Source organism: Oculina patagonica, chromosome 2, assembly GCF_052425735.1.
Source record: "Oculina patagonica isolate OP01 chromosome 2, crgOcupat, whole genome shotgun sequence".
NCBI classification, from domain to species: Eukaryota; Metazoa; Cnidaria; class Anthozoa; order Scleractinia; family Oculinidae; genus Oculina; species Oculina patagonica.
In genome coordinates, this window is record NC_135759.1 from 5,861,699 (window position 1) to 5,879,574 (window position 17,876).

Genomic DNA, 17,876 nt, shown 5'->3' on the forward strand with positions numbered 1-17,876 from the left:
GTGACAAGTGGGATATTCCATAGTATACCACCAGAAAGTGTTGTGTAACTATTTTATACCATGCCATAGAAAATACGCTTACTAAATTTCGTCGAGAATACAATCGCAGCGCACGATGGGAAGGTTGGGTTGAATACCGTCGAATATACAACGGCTTTCCTGTATTCTGATTGGCTGTATTTTCTATGGCATGGTATAAATATTTGAACAAAGCTGTCATATACATTATAATAAAGCCCAATGAAAGCAATCTTTTATACCCGTCCCCAGGTCTCTGCTCTTCCTTTCATAAGGGAAGGGCAAAGTTTTTTCTATATATTCTAGTTTTTTTCTCTTTATCCACTTTGTTTATTTTTGACCGCTTTAGCCGTCAGGATCAGTTTGCCGTCTATATTTTCCGTTTTAACTTAGTTACTGATCCAGGTCTTCAATAGATCCGGCACCACTCATCGGTTTGTCGCTGTGATATTGCAGTATTTTATTATATTCCTTTCATAACCCCTCCAAAATAATACCATAATATTTCATTACCCACCCTCGCTTATATCGTCGTCGTAATTACCTCAGTATATCAGACAATCGAATGTCGATAATTCCATTTCCTAGCACAGCTTTAGAGACAGGATAATATCCTAGAGTTGAAGGATCATCAATGGTCTGAAACAAGGCAAATGAGAATTCATCACTTCCGGTTAAATCTTGAACCGAAAGCCCTCGTTCCTCTTGACCAGCGGCCGTGAAACAAGCTCACGACGGCTGGTCAAATGGAACGAAGCTACGCCTGAGTACTTGGGCCGAGTGGATCAAAGCCGATTAACACTAACCCAGGATTAAAAGTTGACACAGGGTTCAATTTCTCTTTTATAGAAGAGTTTTGAATTGGGGCTTATGTTTTGTGGCGTTTAAGATTAGTCGACGTCTTAAGTGGAGGACAGAAAATATGCTTATGGAAAAGTTAAAAATTGAAATCAAAATTTACGCTAATTTAATTAGCTAAATCTTGTTCTGAACAACCCGACCCTGGTTTCAAATCTCATACACTAGTCAACGTATCTACGTATCTTGAGGTTATCTGCGACAGAAGGTCAGATACGGTAAGCGACAGAATTTTTAGTATTTTCATCAAAATTTCTTCAATAGATTTACTATATTAGCTTGTTTAGGTTACTTACTTTTTCTAACAGGCTCAGATCAGCGGCCGACTTGCAAAGGACTGTCGCGTTTGCTCCAACGAAGAATGTAACAGCGAGAATAAGGTTTAGGAAAAACGCGCTGAAGAAATACAGGCCAACAACACTACAGAAAAAAAGATATAAAATCAGATTTGGGAATGAATACAAATTTAAAACTGAAACGCGATTTAACAGACATTTTTCTATTCAATGTTTTAATTACCATTTTTTTATCGAAAGTAATTTGTTTGCTTCGGTTTTGAAGAATAGCAGTTTTCAATTGAGTGTCGTGAAACCAAAAGCAAAGTAATTACTCTGGCGAATCACAAAGTACACAGACAATCCAGTGAACCAATCAAAACTCGAAGCAATACATGTAGCTGGCACGAAGCGCGGGAAAATGTACGCGAGCGAGACACGATTGGTTTTGGTTTTAGTTCTGATTGGCTGAGAAAGTGGCGCGAGATTTTTAAACCAATCACTTAGCGTATTAATGCAAAACCAAAGCAGATACAAATTACTTTCGACACTAAAGTGAAAACCTCTCTACTATGTTTAGTGATTGAGTCACTAATTGAGTCGTGCTACTTTCTCAGCCAATCCGAAGTAAAACCAAAACCAATCGTGACTCGCTCGCGCACGTTTTCCCGCGCCCTTTTTGCCGGCCTTATGTATTTGCTTCGAGTTGGATCATTAGATTTTTTGCATCATTTGTGATTGGCCAGATTAATTACTTTAGTTTTGGTTTCCGACACTCAATCGAAAACTGCTCTATTATAATCATTTTGTTTGTTTTTCCTTGAGCATGTTTGGTCTGAAAGTGTTTTATTAGCGGATAATTTCTGAGTAAAAAAATGGGAATCAGTGCTAGAAATGCGATAACAGTTGTTGAATATTTTATAATCAAAGCTAAGTTTTTCTTACCAAATAAGTGCATTTCCCGCGCAGTTTGAAATGTCCGAGCGTGTGCTTGGCGTATCCGAAGGACTGGCGCCAAGAGCCCCGGATATGAGTGACAGGAATGTTAACAATACAACAAACACAATAGCAAGCGAGATTGACAGCAAAGTGATCCATCTGAAAAACATATCATCAATATACGTGAGGTTAAACCAAAAATACTTCCTAGAACCTAACCAAATTAATAGATGAATGATGTCGTTCTAGCACTCAAGAAGCAAGTACTTCAATTTACAAGAACACGATCGTCTTTAATAAACATCGATACCACTTTATTTAAAGACCGTTTAGACATTTGATAAGGAATAACGAACGAAAAGACCACGTTTTCGATTTGACTTTGTAATCAGGATTTCTTACTTAGCAGCCCGGCATTCTCTGGAACCCAGAACCCTTCAAGTGTTCATTCTTTTTTTATTTTGCCCGACCGACCGACCCACCATCACAAGAGACAAGGCGATGGGAAACGAACCATTTTATTGGATGGCCATAAAGCGCTGGCAAAACGGTAACGCAAGTGGACGCAAGTAGTCTCAAGTTGAAATTGAATACAAACTTTCGTCGGCTGGCCAAACAGACTCGCAAGTTTACTCGCAAGTGCACGCAAGTTGTCAAAAAGCCATTTCAATTCTACTGCGCGCGCTGCAATTCAGTATTTAACGTAAACAGTAAGACTTGCTTTGACTTGGGTGGGGTGGCCAAACAGTGAAAAACTTGCGTTGACTTGCGTCCAAATTTGATCTCGACCAAAGCGAACGCAAGTCATCGCAAGTCAACGCTAGGTGCACGCAAGTCCTGGCCAACGGAGACGCAAGTAGACGCAAGTTTTCAACTTGCGTACACTTCCGTCTCCATTTAGTCAAGGCTTAAAACTCCCACTAGTTTACATGACCATATTTGCAATACACTGAGCTTTTATCATATATTTCTAACAATGAATACTTCTATCAACGAATGAGGAAAAATGAAACTCGCGAAACAGTTAAAACTGTCTCACTAGAGTTATTTTTTTTCATTCATTGATGCAAACATACTTATTAAACTGAAACCGTGTTTCTCGTTGTAGTTTATCATGTTTATTTCTCAATTTTGTTCGTTTGGTATTGTTTCGTTTCTTTTTAACCTTAGGAAAGCAGCCATTCTACTCGGAGGAGGGATACCCCCTATAATGCATGGGTTATACGGGGTGGCTCCGCCTGAAAGGGGTGCCTTTTTCAAGCCCGAGGTATACAAACTTCTCTATTCAGACTCTATTTAAACTCTTTTTAATCCCGATTTAAGTATGGTTATAACGACATAGGATACTGCCATTTAGGTATTTAACAGGCTCTTTCAAATGTCTCGAACAGACGCACGTAACAGCTAATTCATCTACTCAGTTATATACTCAATTCAAGGGAATAGCAATAGAATGCGGTGTTGCCGCTGTAAGTATGTGAAAGGGGTACCATTTTCTATGGAATGCATACCAAAGGATTACCTTTCTGTCAAAACTGGCGTATAAAATGGTAAGGGTTTGGACCTCGGGGCGGGGCCTTCACCGTATGAAACTTGTTGAGTAACACCCCCCCCCCCCCGCCCTACTTCCTTCTTCCCCTGTCCCCCGGTCCATTCCACAGGATAATAATAAGAAGAAGAAGAACTTTATTTAAGTGTCTGGTCTTCCAGCTAGCCTTAAGCTTACTAATCGGGGACACTGTTTAAATTAAAATATAATATAAGTATAAAAACGATTCTGGTCTATTTACATTAAATTATACTACATTTTCCAACACTCTTTGTATTTACATCTAATTCCTACAATTAAGATACTACTTTAAAATACGGAATATCGAACCTATATTTAATACTTATAGGGTGTTTTCGGCTCAAGAGTTGCAAAGGTGACACCCTTTGCATGTGTCTCCTCCGACAAGTCCACTGAGTTCCCTTCCCCTAATGTTCGCCTTGAATCGCTGCAAGGACGTTTCGTTTTTGTCCCTATTGTCTAATTTCGACCACATCAACGGCCGAAGGAGACGAATGGAATGTTTCCCGTACTTGACAGTTCTTACTCTTGGTACGTAAAAGTCTGAGTTCCTTAAGCTATAGCTCGAGGGTGATCTAGGAAAAAGCTCTACTACGTTGCTAGGCAGTAATCTATGTTTCACTTTAAACATGATAATCAGGATATAAACTATATAACTCAAGTTTGTTCTGATATTAACCTGTGTTTATCATATCTGTTGAATAATCCTCCTTTCCCAAATATACTATGAACTTCAGTTTTTGTCGGAAGCAAAAGGTCTGTTTGAACCTGAAATGTAAATGCATTGTAACATGTTTGCCTTAACATTGACCAAAAAAGTACAAGACGTATACAGTTTTTTTTTTCTTAGAGCGGTTTTCGATTGAGTTTCTTTAAACTAAAACTAAAGTAATCACCCTGGTAAATCACAAAGGGCACAGACAATCCAGTTAGCCAATCAAAACTCGAAGCAAACAAAGCGCGGGAAAACGTGCGCGTGCGAATCACGATAACTTCCAGTTTTACTTCTGATGAGAAAGTGGCGCGAGTCTTTGAAACCAATCACAAAGCCTAGTAATCGCAAAACTAAAGCAAAAGTGAATTACTTTCGACACTCAAGTGAAAAGTGCTCTATAGAATCCTGTAACAATTTTATACTACTTATATGTCATTTTGGTTCAAAAGCAATAGAATGTTCAACTAATGAATAAAGTTAAATGAAGGTATTCATACACAGTGACAAATAATATAGGCGAGTATAGCTCAACAAAGCAGTCTTTTGCAACAACGTTAAAATCGACAATGATAAGGAACCGTACGTATAATTTAGTGTTAATAATTTAATTTAGTAAGGAGTAATTTAGAATAAAATCAGCGAAAATAAATGACGTTTCGATGAATCGCGGTTCATCATTCTCAAATTCTAAAAAAGTCAGATTCTGATGAGTTCAATATATATTAAGAGTGCGTGTGAAAATCTCGTTGCATAAGATTAAAGACTATACAATGTGAATTGTATAGAGTGTTAATTACAAAACCTAAACTGAACACTCAATCTGACTCCATTAAAGCAAAACTATTTAGTTCGTAATTAACACTCTATACAATTCACATTGTATAGTCTTTAATCTTATGCAACGAGATTTTCACACGCACTCTTAATATATATTGAACTCATCAGAATCTGACTTTTTTAGAATTTGAGAATGATGAACCGCGATTCATCGAAACGTCATTTATTTTCGCTGATTTTTATTCTAAATTGTATAACGAAAGCCTCCGTTATAAGGAGTAATTGGTTGGAAATTTATCCTTAATTTATTCAAGACTTGTCTTCCTGTGTGGAATACTGTTTTGTTCTTTTTCCTTTTTTACATATTAGATCAGGTTTTATAAACATGCGCGCAATTTCTAAAACTTAACTTATAAAAAACGTTCGCTTTTCGTTAATTAAATGTCATTATAAGGGGATGAGTTAAGGAGAGTTTCTTACCCCGTCACTGGCCTCTCTAAGTGTATTCACCATCTTAGCTGCAAAATCTTGGAGTTCTTTAGTGAAATTTGTTATTTCTGAAATAATGAAGAGAAAGAAGGTAATCTTTAAATTTGTCTTTCTAACTTCATGGTTGTAAAACCGTAAAATATATCAAACTTGAAAACAATTGTTTTACGTTTCTTTGTTGGTTTGTTCGTCGGTCTGTTTGTCTGCCTGGTGGTCTGTCTATCTGTCTGTCAATCCGTCTGTCTATTTGGGGTTTTTTGTTTGCCTGTCTGTCTGTCTGTCTGACTGACTGTCTGTTTGTTTGCCAGTCTGTCTGTCTGTCTGTCTGTCTGACTGTCTGTTTGTTTGCCAGTCTGTCTGTTTGCCAGTCTGTCTGTCTGTCTGTCTGTCTGACTGTCTGTTTGTTTGCCAGTCTGTCTGTCTGTCTGTCTGTCTGTCTGGCTGGCTGGCTGGCTGGCTGGCTGTCTGTTTGTCTGGCTCTGTCTGTCTGGCTGGCTGGCTGGCTGGCTGGCTGGCTGGCTGGCTGGCTGGCTGTCTGTCTGTATGTCTGTCTGGCTGGCTGGCTGGCTGGCTGGCTGGCTGTACTGGCTGGCTGGCTGGCTGGCTGGCTGGCTGGCTGGCTGTTTGTTTGTTTGTTTGTGTTGTTTGTTTGTTTGTTTGTTTGACTGTTTGCCTACCTGTTCAAGTTTTCTGTTTAATAACTTACCTTCCCTTCCTGATAATGTCTTGTAATAAACTTTCGTTGGCATCGAATTAAATTCATTTTGCCCCTAAAGTAAAATAAAATAAAAAAAGATATCAGTGTTATCTATCAGCTAAATATAAAATGTAAATGACAAAGGTTTTTTCACCGGTATCGTTATTTGAGAACTAGTTTGTTTTCCGGCATGATTAAAACCCTATTTCTACCGGAGATGTAATTTTTTTTTTATTTTTTTAGATATTGTGCCCCGTAACCTAATAGCCCTTCTTTCATTGTTTGTTTGTTTGTTTGTTTGTTTGTTTATCGTTTTTACGACTGAATTTTTTATTCAGAAAGTATAGTGGGTAGCCCAGCTTCAAGCTTCACTCACATGGTTGGTCGGTTGGTTGGTTGGTCCATCAGCTGTAAATATTTTTGCAATTCCGTTTACCAGCAGAAATACTAGTAGAAAGAGTGTAGCAAGGCGTCCGTATAAAGGCGGCCTTTTAAATTTAAAGGGGTTTGACATAAAACAAAAAGCAAAGACACTAGGTGTAAATCAACCGCCCAAAAAGTGGACATTGAGAGCCATTAACCTATCGACGACTTTCGTGCCTATCTGTAGAACTAGCGTCCTACATGAACGAGCATTCGAAATTAAAATCAGGTTTTACGTAAGCTTCATCAACGATGGATCTATCTAGAAACCAGAGCGTTGGCTAAAATCGAGTGTGTAACTACTTGTTCGCAAGAAAATAAAAAGCTTTTCAGATGTAGCAGCACAAGTACATTTTAACCTGAATCACTCTAGATGTTTTAATATCTTGCTTCTATCGTGTTGTAGTCACTAGTGTAAGGCAGTTACATTCACAGAGAGTGTAAAGGATATTGAAATACATGTATTTACTGGCGTGAAACTTGAAATCACTGGGGGAGGCGTCTCAAAAAACGTGACCTGTTAAATACTAGTGAGCGGTGATTCAACCTACAATAGCTAAGTTTCCGTGAAACGTCTAGAATATAGAGTTTGAATAATCGCTGTGATTCTGTGACCGTTTTACTTTCCGTGAAACGTTTAGACACTTCTTCTCCCATTTCCCTTTCCCCTCTTCCCTTCACCCCGTTTACCACCCTACATCAGCTTGTATTATTGCAGAGTTACACACCTGAGTGCTTTGTGCTTCAAAGTCATTCCTGGTGAGAATTCCTTCTATGTTTGACAGTTCTTGTTCTAATCCTGGAACCTAAAAACAACATAATCCCGTTACTTATTAAGAAGAATATGAGGAACTATACTAGAAAGAAAATTTAAAAATAAGTTTCTTATAGGAACTGCAATCTGAGAAATAAATGTTAGGAATTTAAATACGTTATCCGTCTTCTCCAAAATGTTTTTGTCTTAAATTGTAGATACCATAAAACCTTTATTAGTCTTACTATTTTAAGCCTTTCTCTAAGATGGCTGGCGGGGAAGGTAATCCTCATATCATAGTTTTAAATCCCATCCAGATCATCACATTACCTTGTTAAAGTCAGCTTCAGCCTGTAGTGAATCCCCAGTGGGTATTTTGTCGCAGGCTCCAGCTGTTTTTGACGGCGTATCTTTGTTACACTCTGTTTTTGCGTCTGACAAGTTGTTTCGCGCTTCGTCCAAACCGGTGCGAAGTTTCTGGCCAAGCATCCGTAAATTCTGAACAATATCTGCCACATCCTTCAATGAGTCTCTTAGGTCTTTGAGTTCTAATGAATTTATTGTTAAACGAACGTATAGCAGGAATTGTATTAGAAGAAAAGCTGCTCTCATAAGCTTGTAATTCTATGGGGGGTTGTTCTGGTCATCTAGTGTAGCAGTTACTATTGTTTTGGGGACTTGGAGCATTTTTCCTGTTGTTTGCCGGTTCTATTGTGGGAGGCGCGGTGGCCTAATGGTTAGCGCGGTCGATTCCGAGTCCGAACGGCCCGGGTTCGAGCCCTGGCCGGGGCGCTGCGTTGTGTTTTTGGGCAAGACACTTAACTCCCACAGGGCCTCGCTCCGCCCAGGTGTATATATGGTTACCGGCAAATATACTGCTGGGGGGTACCCTTCGATGGACTAGCATCCCATCCAGGGGGGAGTAGCACTATTCCCAGTCGCTTAATGCTGCTAAAACCGGGATAAGCTCCGGCTGTATGGACCACTTTGCTCGGACACAGACTTAACGCTTTTTTGCCATTTTTTGTTCTATTGTTCTCTCAAAGGGTAGCGAGCCATTCATGTGAGACCTCGCGAAAGCTGCTACCCGAAAAATTTTAATTAATTAGATTAAGGCTCGGAGCCAGGTTTTTCGCTTTTGCTGTTCATGATTTTGTACACACAATAAAGACTTGTTAAAAAGGTGTAAAACCAGCGGTATGACAAAGTTAGCCACTCCTTTTTCCAGTAGCCATGAATACTTACTTGCGCCTAGTTCTTTGACGTTATCCAGAATTGCCTTCACAGCATCTTTAGCTCGTTCAATTACTGGTGTTGTAATATTAACCGGCAAATCTGTAAATAACGCAAACAGGTTAAGCAAGTTATTCCAGCTCAACTAGCCTTATTTGTCAAATAGGCAACGTTCGTCGGAATTTTTTGCAACCCAAGTCAAAGAACCAATCACAATAAAATCATGCAGCGGGTGCCAAGTGCCGGAAAACGAGCATTAAACAAGTCAAACGGGTTTTGGTGTGAGTCTTGATTGGTTGAAGAAAAAAACAACGTGCTTGTACTGATAGGCAAAAACAGGTTGCACAAGTTTTTTGTTTTTGTTTTACCCAGTGGAGTATAGTTATCCCAAACACAATTTAAATTAAACGCAAAATATTTTAATGTTGAAAATAAATTAACAACCGCAATCGAGGTCAAGGTTTTTTGAAGTTAAATTGAAAATGGCATATGAAAGGATTGAAACAATTCAAGTCTAACTCACACGTCAATTCCTGCGATATCAAATCGATTGTATAATTCATGTTTTCTCCAGTTACTTCACTTAGTTCCTGCAACAAGATTGAAAATTGAAATATTACAATTTAGCACAAGTAAGCCACTAACTACCTTAGCAATTTCCCAATTTTTCAGATTTACTACGCATTGGAGAACTAAACTAGTAGTTAAAGAAACTCTTGATAACGAGCGCCCCATTAAATCTGCAATCAAAACAAACCGTTAGCACTTTACAATTTGCAATAGCACGTCAACAATTATTTATGACGTCACGTTCGAAGTTGCGCGCGCTCCACCGCGTTCTTTTTGGCCAGCACTAAAAAAAAGGTTAACAAACGCGTGCGCAGTAAGGCTGCTGCTGCACACTAAATACTGTGACGTGATTTTCTCAAAATTATTCTCGCAACAACTTCGTTATAAAAAATGCTACAAAGCTATAATTTGGGGAAAATAGTTCTTTTCACCTACTCATTAGTTTTCATTAGTTTTCTGATGTTTCACATGCAAAAACAGGTTTTTTATGAAAACCCTTATCTATGAAAATCGTAAATTAAAGAAACCCAATAGGTTTGGTTTTAGGTTTTGTATTTGTAATGGCGTGTCTCTTAGATGTCAGTCTAAAGGATGATGAGTATATAGAAAAGCATTTTCAAGGAAAAAATGCCTCGATGCCATACAAATTTTCAGACTGAAATTGAAGCAAGTTCGAAACGGTTGTTAGAGCGATTTTCACTTGAGTGTCGAAAGTAATTCGCATTTGCTTTGGCTTTGCACTGCTGCGCTCAGTGATTGGTTCAAAAATCTCGCGCCACTTTCTCAACCAATCAGAAGTGAAACCAAAACCACTAGTGGTTTTTTCACATTTGTTTTCCCGCGCTTCGCGCCGGCATTCTACATGTATTTGCTTCGAGTTTTGATTGGTTCACTGGATTGTCTGTGTTTTTTTTTGTTTGGCCAGAGTGATTACTTTGGTTTTGGTTTAACGACACTCATTTGAAAAACTGCTCTAACGTTGTAAGCTATTGTAGGATAAGAAATCAAACGTTTTTTCTTACTCACGACAGCAGTACAACCATTTCGTGTGAAATAAACTCACCTTTAAAGTATTCTCCTTGTAAATGGTGATATCCACAATGGACTTCATAAACAGAGAGTCCACAGCCGGTGCTACGCTTTCTGTTTTATCGTTAACAAGACTGATTGAAAAGGCAGCGATCCTACGGAATTCAAATCATAATACAGTTAAGCGTCCTAAATCGTTTCATGGTGAAACTGACAGGGCTTTTAGGGGCTTAAAATGTGTGTTTAACATCGGTTTAGGGTAGTCAGGTTTATATGTTAGTAGACGAAGTTGTCGCAGTGTCTTTTAGGATGTTTGAAGTTAACCAGAATTTGATTACTTATGATTTATAACAGTGATTTCAAATACCTATAAGAATATGTCTGGATTTTTCGGCAGAACTGTATGTATCTTTATAATATTTTTTAAATGAATAAATGATTTGAAGGAATAAGTATTAATTGAAGTTAACAAAATGAAATTTCGGTTTCGTTTAGGGGAATCATAAGAGACTTAATCCCAACTCTAAATTGGCTTAAAATTTTGCTGTCAGCAGTTAATCTAGAGAAAAAGTAGACTTTGATATTATAAATTGATAAAATACGTTCAGAATTGTAAGTTAAGGTATCAAACTCCAAAAATCCATTAACACCAAAAAAGCCTCATAAGAACTTTTCTCCATAACCATCCATCTTTAATTAGTATAACAAATAACCTTCTGCCTACAAAATGCAATTTTTTGGAAAGTCAACCGTCAAAGCAAAACCCGCTTAAATGTGAATTTGACTGAAATTTTAGGAGGTTTAAAGGAAGGAAAGGAGAACGAAATTGTTTTTGAAACACTACCAGACAGTTGACGCAAGAGCACTTTAGGTTGTCCATATACTTATTTTTAACTTCAAATTCTAATTTTAAAATCACACTAAATCTTCAATATTTCTTATTTCTCCAAATTTTATTACTCCTTTGAAAAAAACTATATCCTTCCAAAAATCCCCAAAACTCATCAAAAATTCACAAAACACCGCAAACTGGCATTGATTTGTGAAATGAGAGGAGAATTTTTGGATTGCTTGAAAAGCTAACGGGATATTTGCATAAATCCCATGTTAAACGGTGGAAAACGGCTTTCGCATGAACCCCCGCCTTAGTTAGACTGCAAAACAGTCGTTTTTTCTCTTAAGTCGTTGGAAAAAGCGCTTATCGAAGGCGCGAAGCGCCGATCGTCTTGCGAGCCTCGCACGCCCGCAGGGCGAGCGAGGCGAGAAAAAACGACTGTCGGCTTTCCATACAACGAATTGGTTCCGACCAGGGGGTCAAATCATGTCAAAAATTTTATGACACCTCCACCCATATTTTAAATTTGATAGCATTGTTTATTTTCACGTTGTCCACGCACGAACTAGAGTGTTTAAAAGTCCAACGAGTTTTTTTTTTAATTTTGACTCAGTTTTGCGTGAAAAAGGTAGAATGTGTCCCGTTTAAAATAGAAGTCTGTTTCTATTCATCCAATGGATCAAACAACACCGAAGAAACCCACCTCACGACGATGAACAAAGCAAAAAGACGCGTCGACGTCGTACTGTTGCAGATTATGTGTCTTCGAATTCATAGCGGCAATGAAGCTGCATTCAGCGAGCTTGAACTCTTTGCCAGGACAAACGGTTGGAAAATGCGGCTTTTGCCAAAGGCCTTTGAAAGCACAGCAAAAACATCCCTACCCTTTGATTAAAGAGCTTCCTTTTGATCTGATTTTAATACAAAACCCAAATCGTTCGCAAGCGCATCCAAGTCTTTTCCATTTTGTTCGCGTGAAGAGCATGTTCTACTGTCAAATTGATATCTTTGACGAGGTGCGAAAGAGTTTTTGGTGACAGGTAACGTCATAATTGACCAATGGGAATTTCCCGTTTCTGGGAGAACGGGAAATTCGAAACGAAAGCCGACAGTCGTATCTTTTAGCGTCTCTCCCCAGTCTCACCCATAGTTTTGACATTGGCTCCAGACCTCTCGCTCTCGTCAACACCGAGCGCGTTCGCAAAAGATACGACTGTTTTGCAGTCTACGCCTTAGTGTTCTTTACTTTGGAAATCGTTTGAAAAGTTTTGGGGAGTATGCCCCGGTCGCTTTGCAGAGATAACCAGGCATAACTAATCGATGATCAATGACATCAATTGGTAATCAATGAGTAATCGATGGGTAATCAGTTGATTAGTCATTGATTATTGGCGATGATCAATGAGTAATCGATAAGTAATCGAAGCCCAAAAATTTTGTGGCCTATCGATTACTCATCGATGACATCGATTACTCATTGATGTAATTGATTACCTATTGATGTTATTGATTACTCATCGATGACCCATCGATTACTCATCAACTATCATACTGCACACAAAAGACACATTCCTTGCTTTCTTGTACCTTTTTGTGATTTTTTATCTATGTTAGTCATATTTTGCTTTATAACTGGCATTCTTGTTGACGAAATTACGTCCTCAGAAAAGGTCAAATAACCTTCCGGCATATCAAGACGTGAAGGGCTTATCACAAATACAGATGATATTTCAATATTTCACTTTACCCAACTCTTTATTTAAAAACAAAACAATTGAACAGGAAAACCAACCAGTCTGGAAATGAAACTAATAAGTACGGAGACAAGAATCGACTACGTGGTAGATTTTGGTCGGTGGATGTTTGTCAGCAAAGTAAAACTGCTTCGCGGCTTAGGGAGACAGCCGTCATAAGCACTTAAATTACGCAACGGAACAGCTGCAAGCACTTTTACTTTCTGTACTTTTTTCATGTGTAACCATGATACTGTTAGATTGTTATGGCGTGTACAAGCTTGAGTATGAAATACTTTTACAAGTTCCGGTTTTCAATCACGAGACTATATCGATGAGTAATCAATGTAATCAATGACTAATCGATGCAATCGATGACTGATCGATGCAATCGATGACTGATCGATGCAATCGATGACTAATCGATGCAATCGATGACTAATCGATGACCAAAAATTTTGTGGCCTATCGATTAGTCATCGATTACTCATTGATCATCGGCAATAATCAATGACTAATCAACTGATTACCCATCGATTATTCATTGATTACTCATTGATTTCATTGATGTCATTGATGTCATTGATGTCATCGATTAGTTATGCCTGGAGATAAGTAGGTTAATAGCTTCATTGACAAGACGCGCAGAGCCAATAAAGCCGGCCTAAAAATGTTGTTATTCGCACAACTGGGTCAAACTTACATGATCAGAGCTGTACAAACAGAAATCGCGGCTGTGAAAAGTTGTCTGTGTTTCTTGGGATTCGTTTCCAGGTCCTCCTCTATCAGCTCGCCGCCACATTTTCCCTTGCACCGGAAGCAGCCAAAAATGATACCGACCAGCGGTATTACAAAGGCGCTTATGAGTGAAACGGAAGTGAGAAGTGTCAGAGGAAGATTTTCAGCTATCGCCTGAAAGGAACAAAAATCAGATTAATGGAAGCACTCCGAGAGCTTGCAGGAGTTTCCTTTAAGCCTTCAGTGTTGCATATAGTATGCAGCGGTCAAACGAAACAGCAACTCAGAGTAAATCTCGTAACTTCAGATTTTCGTTGCTTTGGAGCTTGAAGCGTAAGAAATCGTTGCAAATATACCTCACCAAGCCAAATAGGAAATGGAAGACACTGAATAACTGATAAGGCTATAGGCATTTGCGGCATACAAAGGTAATCGTTTCAATATATATATTAATTTTTGGCTTGGTAAGGTAAAGTCTGCGTCGTACCAAGTGGCCCATACCACCGGAGCTTATCCCGGTATTAAATTCCCCGGTACCCATTTAGTACATCTGGGTGGAGAGAGGCACTACGAGAGTAAAGAATCTTGTCCAAGAACACAACACAGTGACCCTGGCCAGGGTTCGAACCTGGACCGCTCGATCCGGAGTCCAGCGCAATAAACATTATGCCATAAATTCGGTCCTAAATTTGAGGCCGGCAAGTTTTCATTTTGCAGCGGGCAGTTTTGGAGGGAAATAAAAACTTGCCGCCGCTGTACGTGAGGCCTACATAAAAAGTAACAATAAGTGTTTCTAAGCAACCATGTTGACACTAGGAACTAAAAGCTACTGAAGGCTTGCTAATTCGTTGAGTCCATTTCTACATGTACAGAAAATGCGACAGTATCAACATTGATAAAAGAGGTGATATCGTTCGAGTGGCTTGAGAGACCACCATGTAGGATTTTAAGCCAAATGCGTAGTGGGCTTTCTTCCCATCAACATATATATTTTTCAAGGATCCTTTACCTTTCTTGCCAAGTCTCCAGCAGTATAATCGCCTACCCCGTCAACAGTTCGAAGTCCATCCTTTATAGCATCTGCAATTGATTACATGCGAGTTTGGTTAGATCACTCGGTCAGAAAGTTGAAAAACTGTTGTTTGTAAATGTCATCCCAGTAAAAAAAAGAAACTAAATGAAAAAAACACGTAAAAATTGCTAATCAAGCCTGGTTTATCTGGCAATCATTATATTGCTTGTAAAAATTAAAACTGTCGAGTTCCCCTACTAGAGACAAACCGAGGGCCTTAACTAGCAAGAGGCAAGACGAGACACTTGCCTCGTCTTGATTTTAACCCAAAATTTTAAAAAAAATTAAATAAGTTTATTTGGGAAAATAATTCCCAGTTGAACAAGATTGATTTTTTAAGAAAAACTTTATGAAAGTTTATTCAGAGTTTATAGTTCTCCAATATTTCTGGAGGTCATGCTCCAGAACCCCTATTTAGCGGCCATCCATTAAGCGGCCACCCCCTATCAAGCAGCCAGTCCCGAAACTGTTCTAAGTATAATGCTGTAAATAAAACCCCCTTTTAACGGCCGATGGGCGTTCTTGTTTTTGCCTCTATTTAGCGGCCAGCAAGTACGTAATATACAATTTTTGGCTTTGTTTTCCACAAGGTCGGACAAACAGTCTAAAAAGAAAGTGATGGCTGATAAAATCATTCAAACACAGGATTATTGTCGTCTTATGTGATTCCACACTATTTTGTATTGAAATAAAGTGACCTCTCTAAAATACTTTATACTAATTTCTAACTAACCCCTATTTTAAGCGGCCAACCTCTATCGGCCAGTTTCTCCGAGGGTGGCCGCTTAATAGGGATTCTGATGTATATCAAATTGATTTAAATTAGATTAATTTGAACAAAATTAAAAACATTTTTTTATTCTCAGCAGTCCTAACCGTATAATAAAATAAATCTGAGTCGACCTTAAATTTAATTACGGCACGATATTCAAATTAATCAATTTTATCAATTAGTTAACGCGAATTAAACACAGTTTGTTGTTGAGAAAGTCTCAAAGAATTTCCCGCTAATCTTGAAGTGATCAAATTCGCTGATTCATCAGAAGAAAATAAAACCATGACTGTATTTGTTTGGCCACGTATATTCAAAGGTACAAAGAAAGCTCGAGTTTATACAATGGGGGATCTCTTCAAATACCTGAGCTGCCCTGCGGGTACCGGGAGAGCACAATACTTAACCAGCGAAACCCTTACCGTAAACAAAACCGAAAAGCCGCCGTAAAATCGCAGGTTTTCTTGTAAACTTAACTTCTGATCTTTCTCTTGTGGTCTTACTTGTAAATATGAAATAAATAAGTCTAAATAAAAATCAACTCAGGACATTGATTTAACGTTTAGTAAGCGGAAAAAGAAGAAACACACTTTTGTTTTACACCAAAGGAAAAATTTGTCAAAATATGTTGGTTAATTTTTCTTTACGGCGGCTTTCAAAGTAGATTGCATGCACTAAATTATTGAAAAAAGCCAAATACAATATAAAAAATCGCCAGAAATTTACGACTTTTCTCAAGTCATAAAACGTAAAGAAAAGATCAGTACTATATTTTTAGAGGAATTTCACAATTAAACATTTACGAATCAAGAAATTTTGAGCGCTAAATTTCGCGAAAAGTTTGATGCCACCAAACGTGAACCGGTCATCTAATTTAACAAGAAAATAAATTGAAACCCGCTCTTGAATCTTGAAATGCCGTTGTTAACTTTCTTCACTAGCAAAAGTCTTAGATTTCCTGTTTAATTCTCTGTTTATGAGGAACGCGCTAGGCAATTTATAAACTTTAAAGATAAAGCGCGTTTAAAAATGTTATGGTTTACTACACATGACTGAATCTGTCACGATTTTCGATTCAGTATTTCACAGACGATTGCACAGAAAATCCCCAGGAGAAAATAATCCCTTTACTTAACTAACCCTAATAATTGAAATAATTATTAAATGAACGGTAAATCGCAAAATATTACTAAAGGAGTTTACGTTAAAAAAAATCCATTTCCGGTTTCAATTTTATCACAATTGAAATACTACCTTACCGTACGGCGGAGAAAAATTTAGCGATAAAACCACGGCTTCAGCAATTGCATCGTAGCTGGACAAAAACCAATCACTTTTGCTTTTCGTCAAGGTGTAGTTACTTCCTTTGCGCAGTGGAGAAAATATTATATTATCTCCTTGAAGTGTTCCTTTGCCTTCTACGACGGCGAAGCCAACAATGTAAGAAACCGTAATTATTAGAATTAACTTCTTCTCCTTGAGAAAGGAGGCCATTTCGCCACGGTCGTTTTAGCGCATTAACGGATTTTCTGTCAAAATCTCTCACGAATAAAGTAAAATTGGTAATAAAGAAATTCTTGATAACGGGCGCCGCATTGTAGCTGGAATCAAAACAAACCGTTTGCATTTTACACTTTGCGATAGTACGTCGACAATCATTCGTGACGTCACGTCACACACGCGCGCGCGAGATTTTACCACCAACTCGCTTGGTGGCAAAAATCACCAGAGGCCGCAATTCTACTAGTCAGCACCAAGACAAGAGGTTTAATCAAGCGTGCGCAGTACAGGAAACAGGTGTGTCCGCCATCTTGGATCTGAACGCCTAAAAGACCTGGGAACGACGTGGTCATAGGGCTTTCCACAAGTTGCTCGAGATTTCCCAAAAAGTTGCTCAAGATTTCTCAAAAAGTTGCTCAAAAGTTGCTCCAAAAATCCAAAAAATTGCTTCTGATAATAAAAGTTGCTCGAAAGTTGCTCCAAAAAAAAATTCAAAACGCTGCTTCTAATCAAGAGAATTTCTCTAAGTATATGCTAATTTCTCTTTGAGGGTAACATTTCTAAGCTGTTTTATGCAATTTACAGCAAAAAGAGTATCTAAAGAACATATTAAGGGGAAAATTTGTTAATTAACAAGGATTTCTTTAAGTAAGAAAAATCGTGAAGATATCTATGACGTCATGTTTGCCGACGAGTTTTGTAACGGTTTTAATGTAGAATGAGCCAAAAGTTGAAGCGTCTTCAGATGTTCCTCGAAAATCCTCTGCAAACTTCGTAAATCTTCGGAAACGTTCGTATGGCCTTTGAACAACCCTCGGATAATCTTCGAACATCTTTTGTCAATAAATTGCTCAAAAAGGAAACGAGTTGCTCGAGAGG

The 17,876-nt window shown here is 38.3% G+C and overlaps 1 protein-coding gene across 2 annotated transcripts in view; it reads right to left on the reverse strand.

Annotated features, from left to right (window-relative positions):
* LOC144642768 (prominin-2-like) overlaps nt 1–17,129 on the reverse strand; it is a 28,384-nt gene extending 11,255 nt beyond the window's left edge. For both annotated transcript variants that reach the window (XM_078501831.1, XM_078501832.1), the window contains exons 1-14: nt 16,757–17,129; nt 14,663–14,733; nt 13,619–13,827; nt 10,382–10,502; nt 9,272–9,338; nt 8,761–8,850; nt 7,846–8,063; nt 7,490–7,567; nt 6,348–6,411; nt 5,633–5,709; nt 4,340–4,428; nt 2,097–2,249; nt 1,173–1,296; nt 563–657 (exon numbers count right to left, since the gene is read on the reverse strand). In XM_078501831.1, the coding sequence (XP_078357957.1) occupies nt 563–657; nt 1,173–1,296; nt 2,097–2,249; nt 4,340–4,428; nt 5,633–5,709; nt 6,348–6,411; nt 7,490–7,567; nt 7,846–8,063; nt 8,761–8,850; nt 9,272–9,338; nt 10,382–10,502; nt 13,619–13,827; nt 14,663–14,733; nt 16,757–16,991 (1,691 nt within the window). In that variant the 5' untranslated portion in view covers nt 16,992–17,129. The remainder of the gene's footprint in view (nt 1–562; nt 658–1,172; nt 1,297–2,096; nt 2,250–4,339; nt 4,429–5,632; nt 5,710–6,347; nt 6,412–7,489; nt 7,568–7,845; nt 8,064–8,760; nt 8,851–9,271; nt 9,339–10,381; nt 10,503–13,618; nt 13,828–14,662; nt 14,734–16,756) is intronic.
* Between the last annotated feature and the right edge of the window lie 747 nt (nt 17,130–17,876).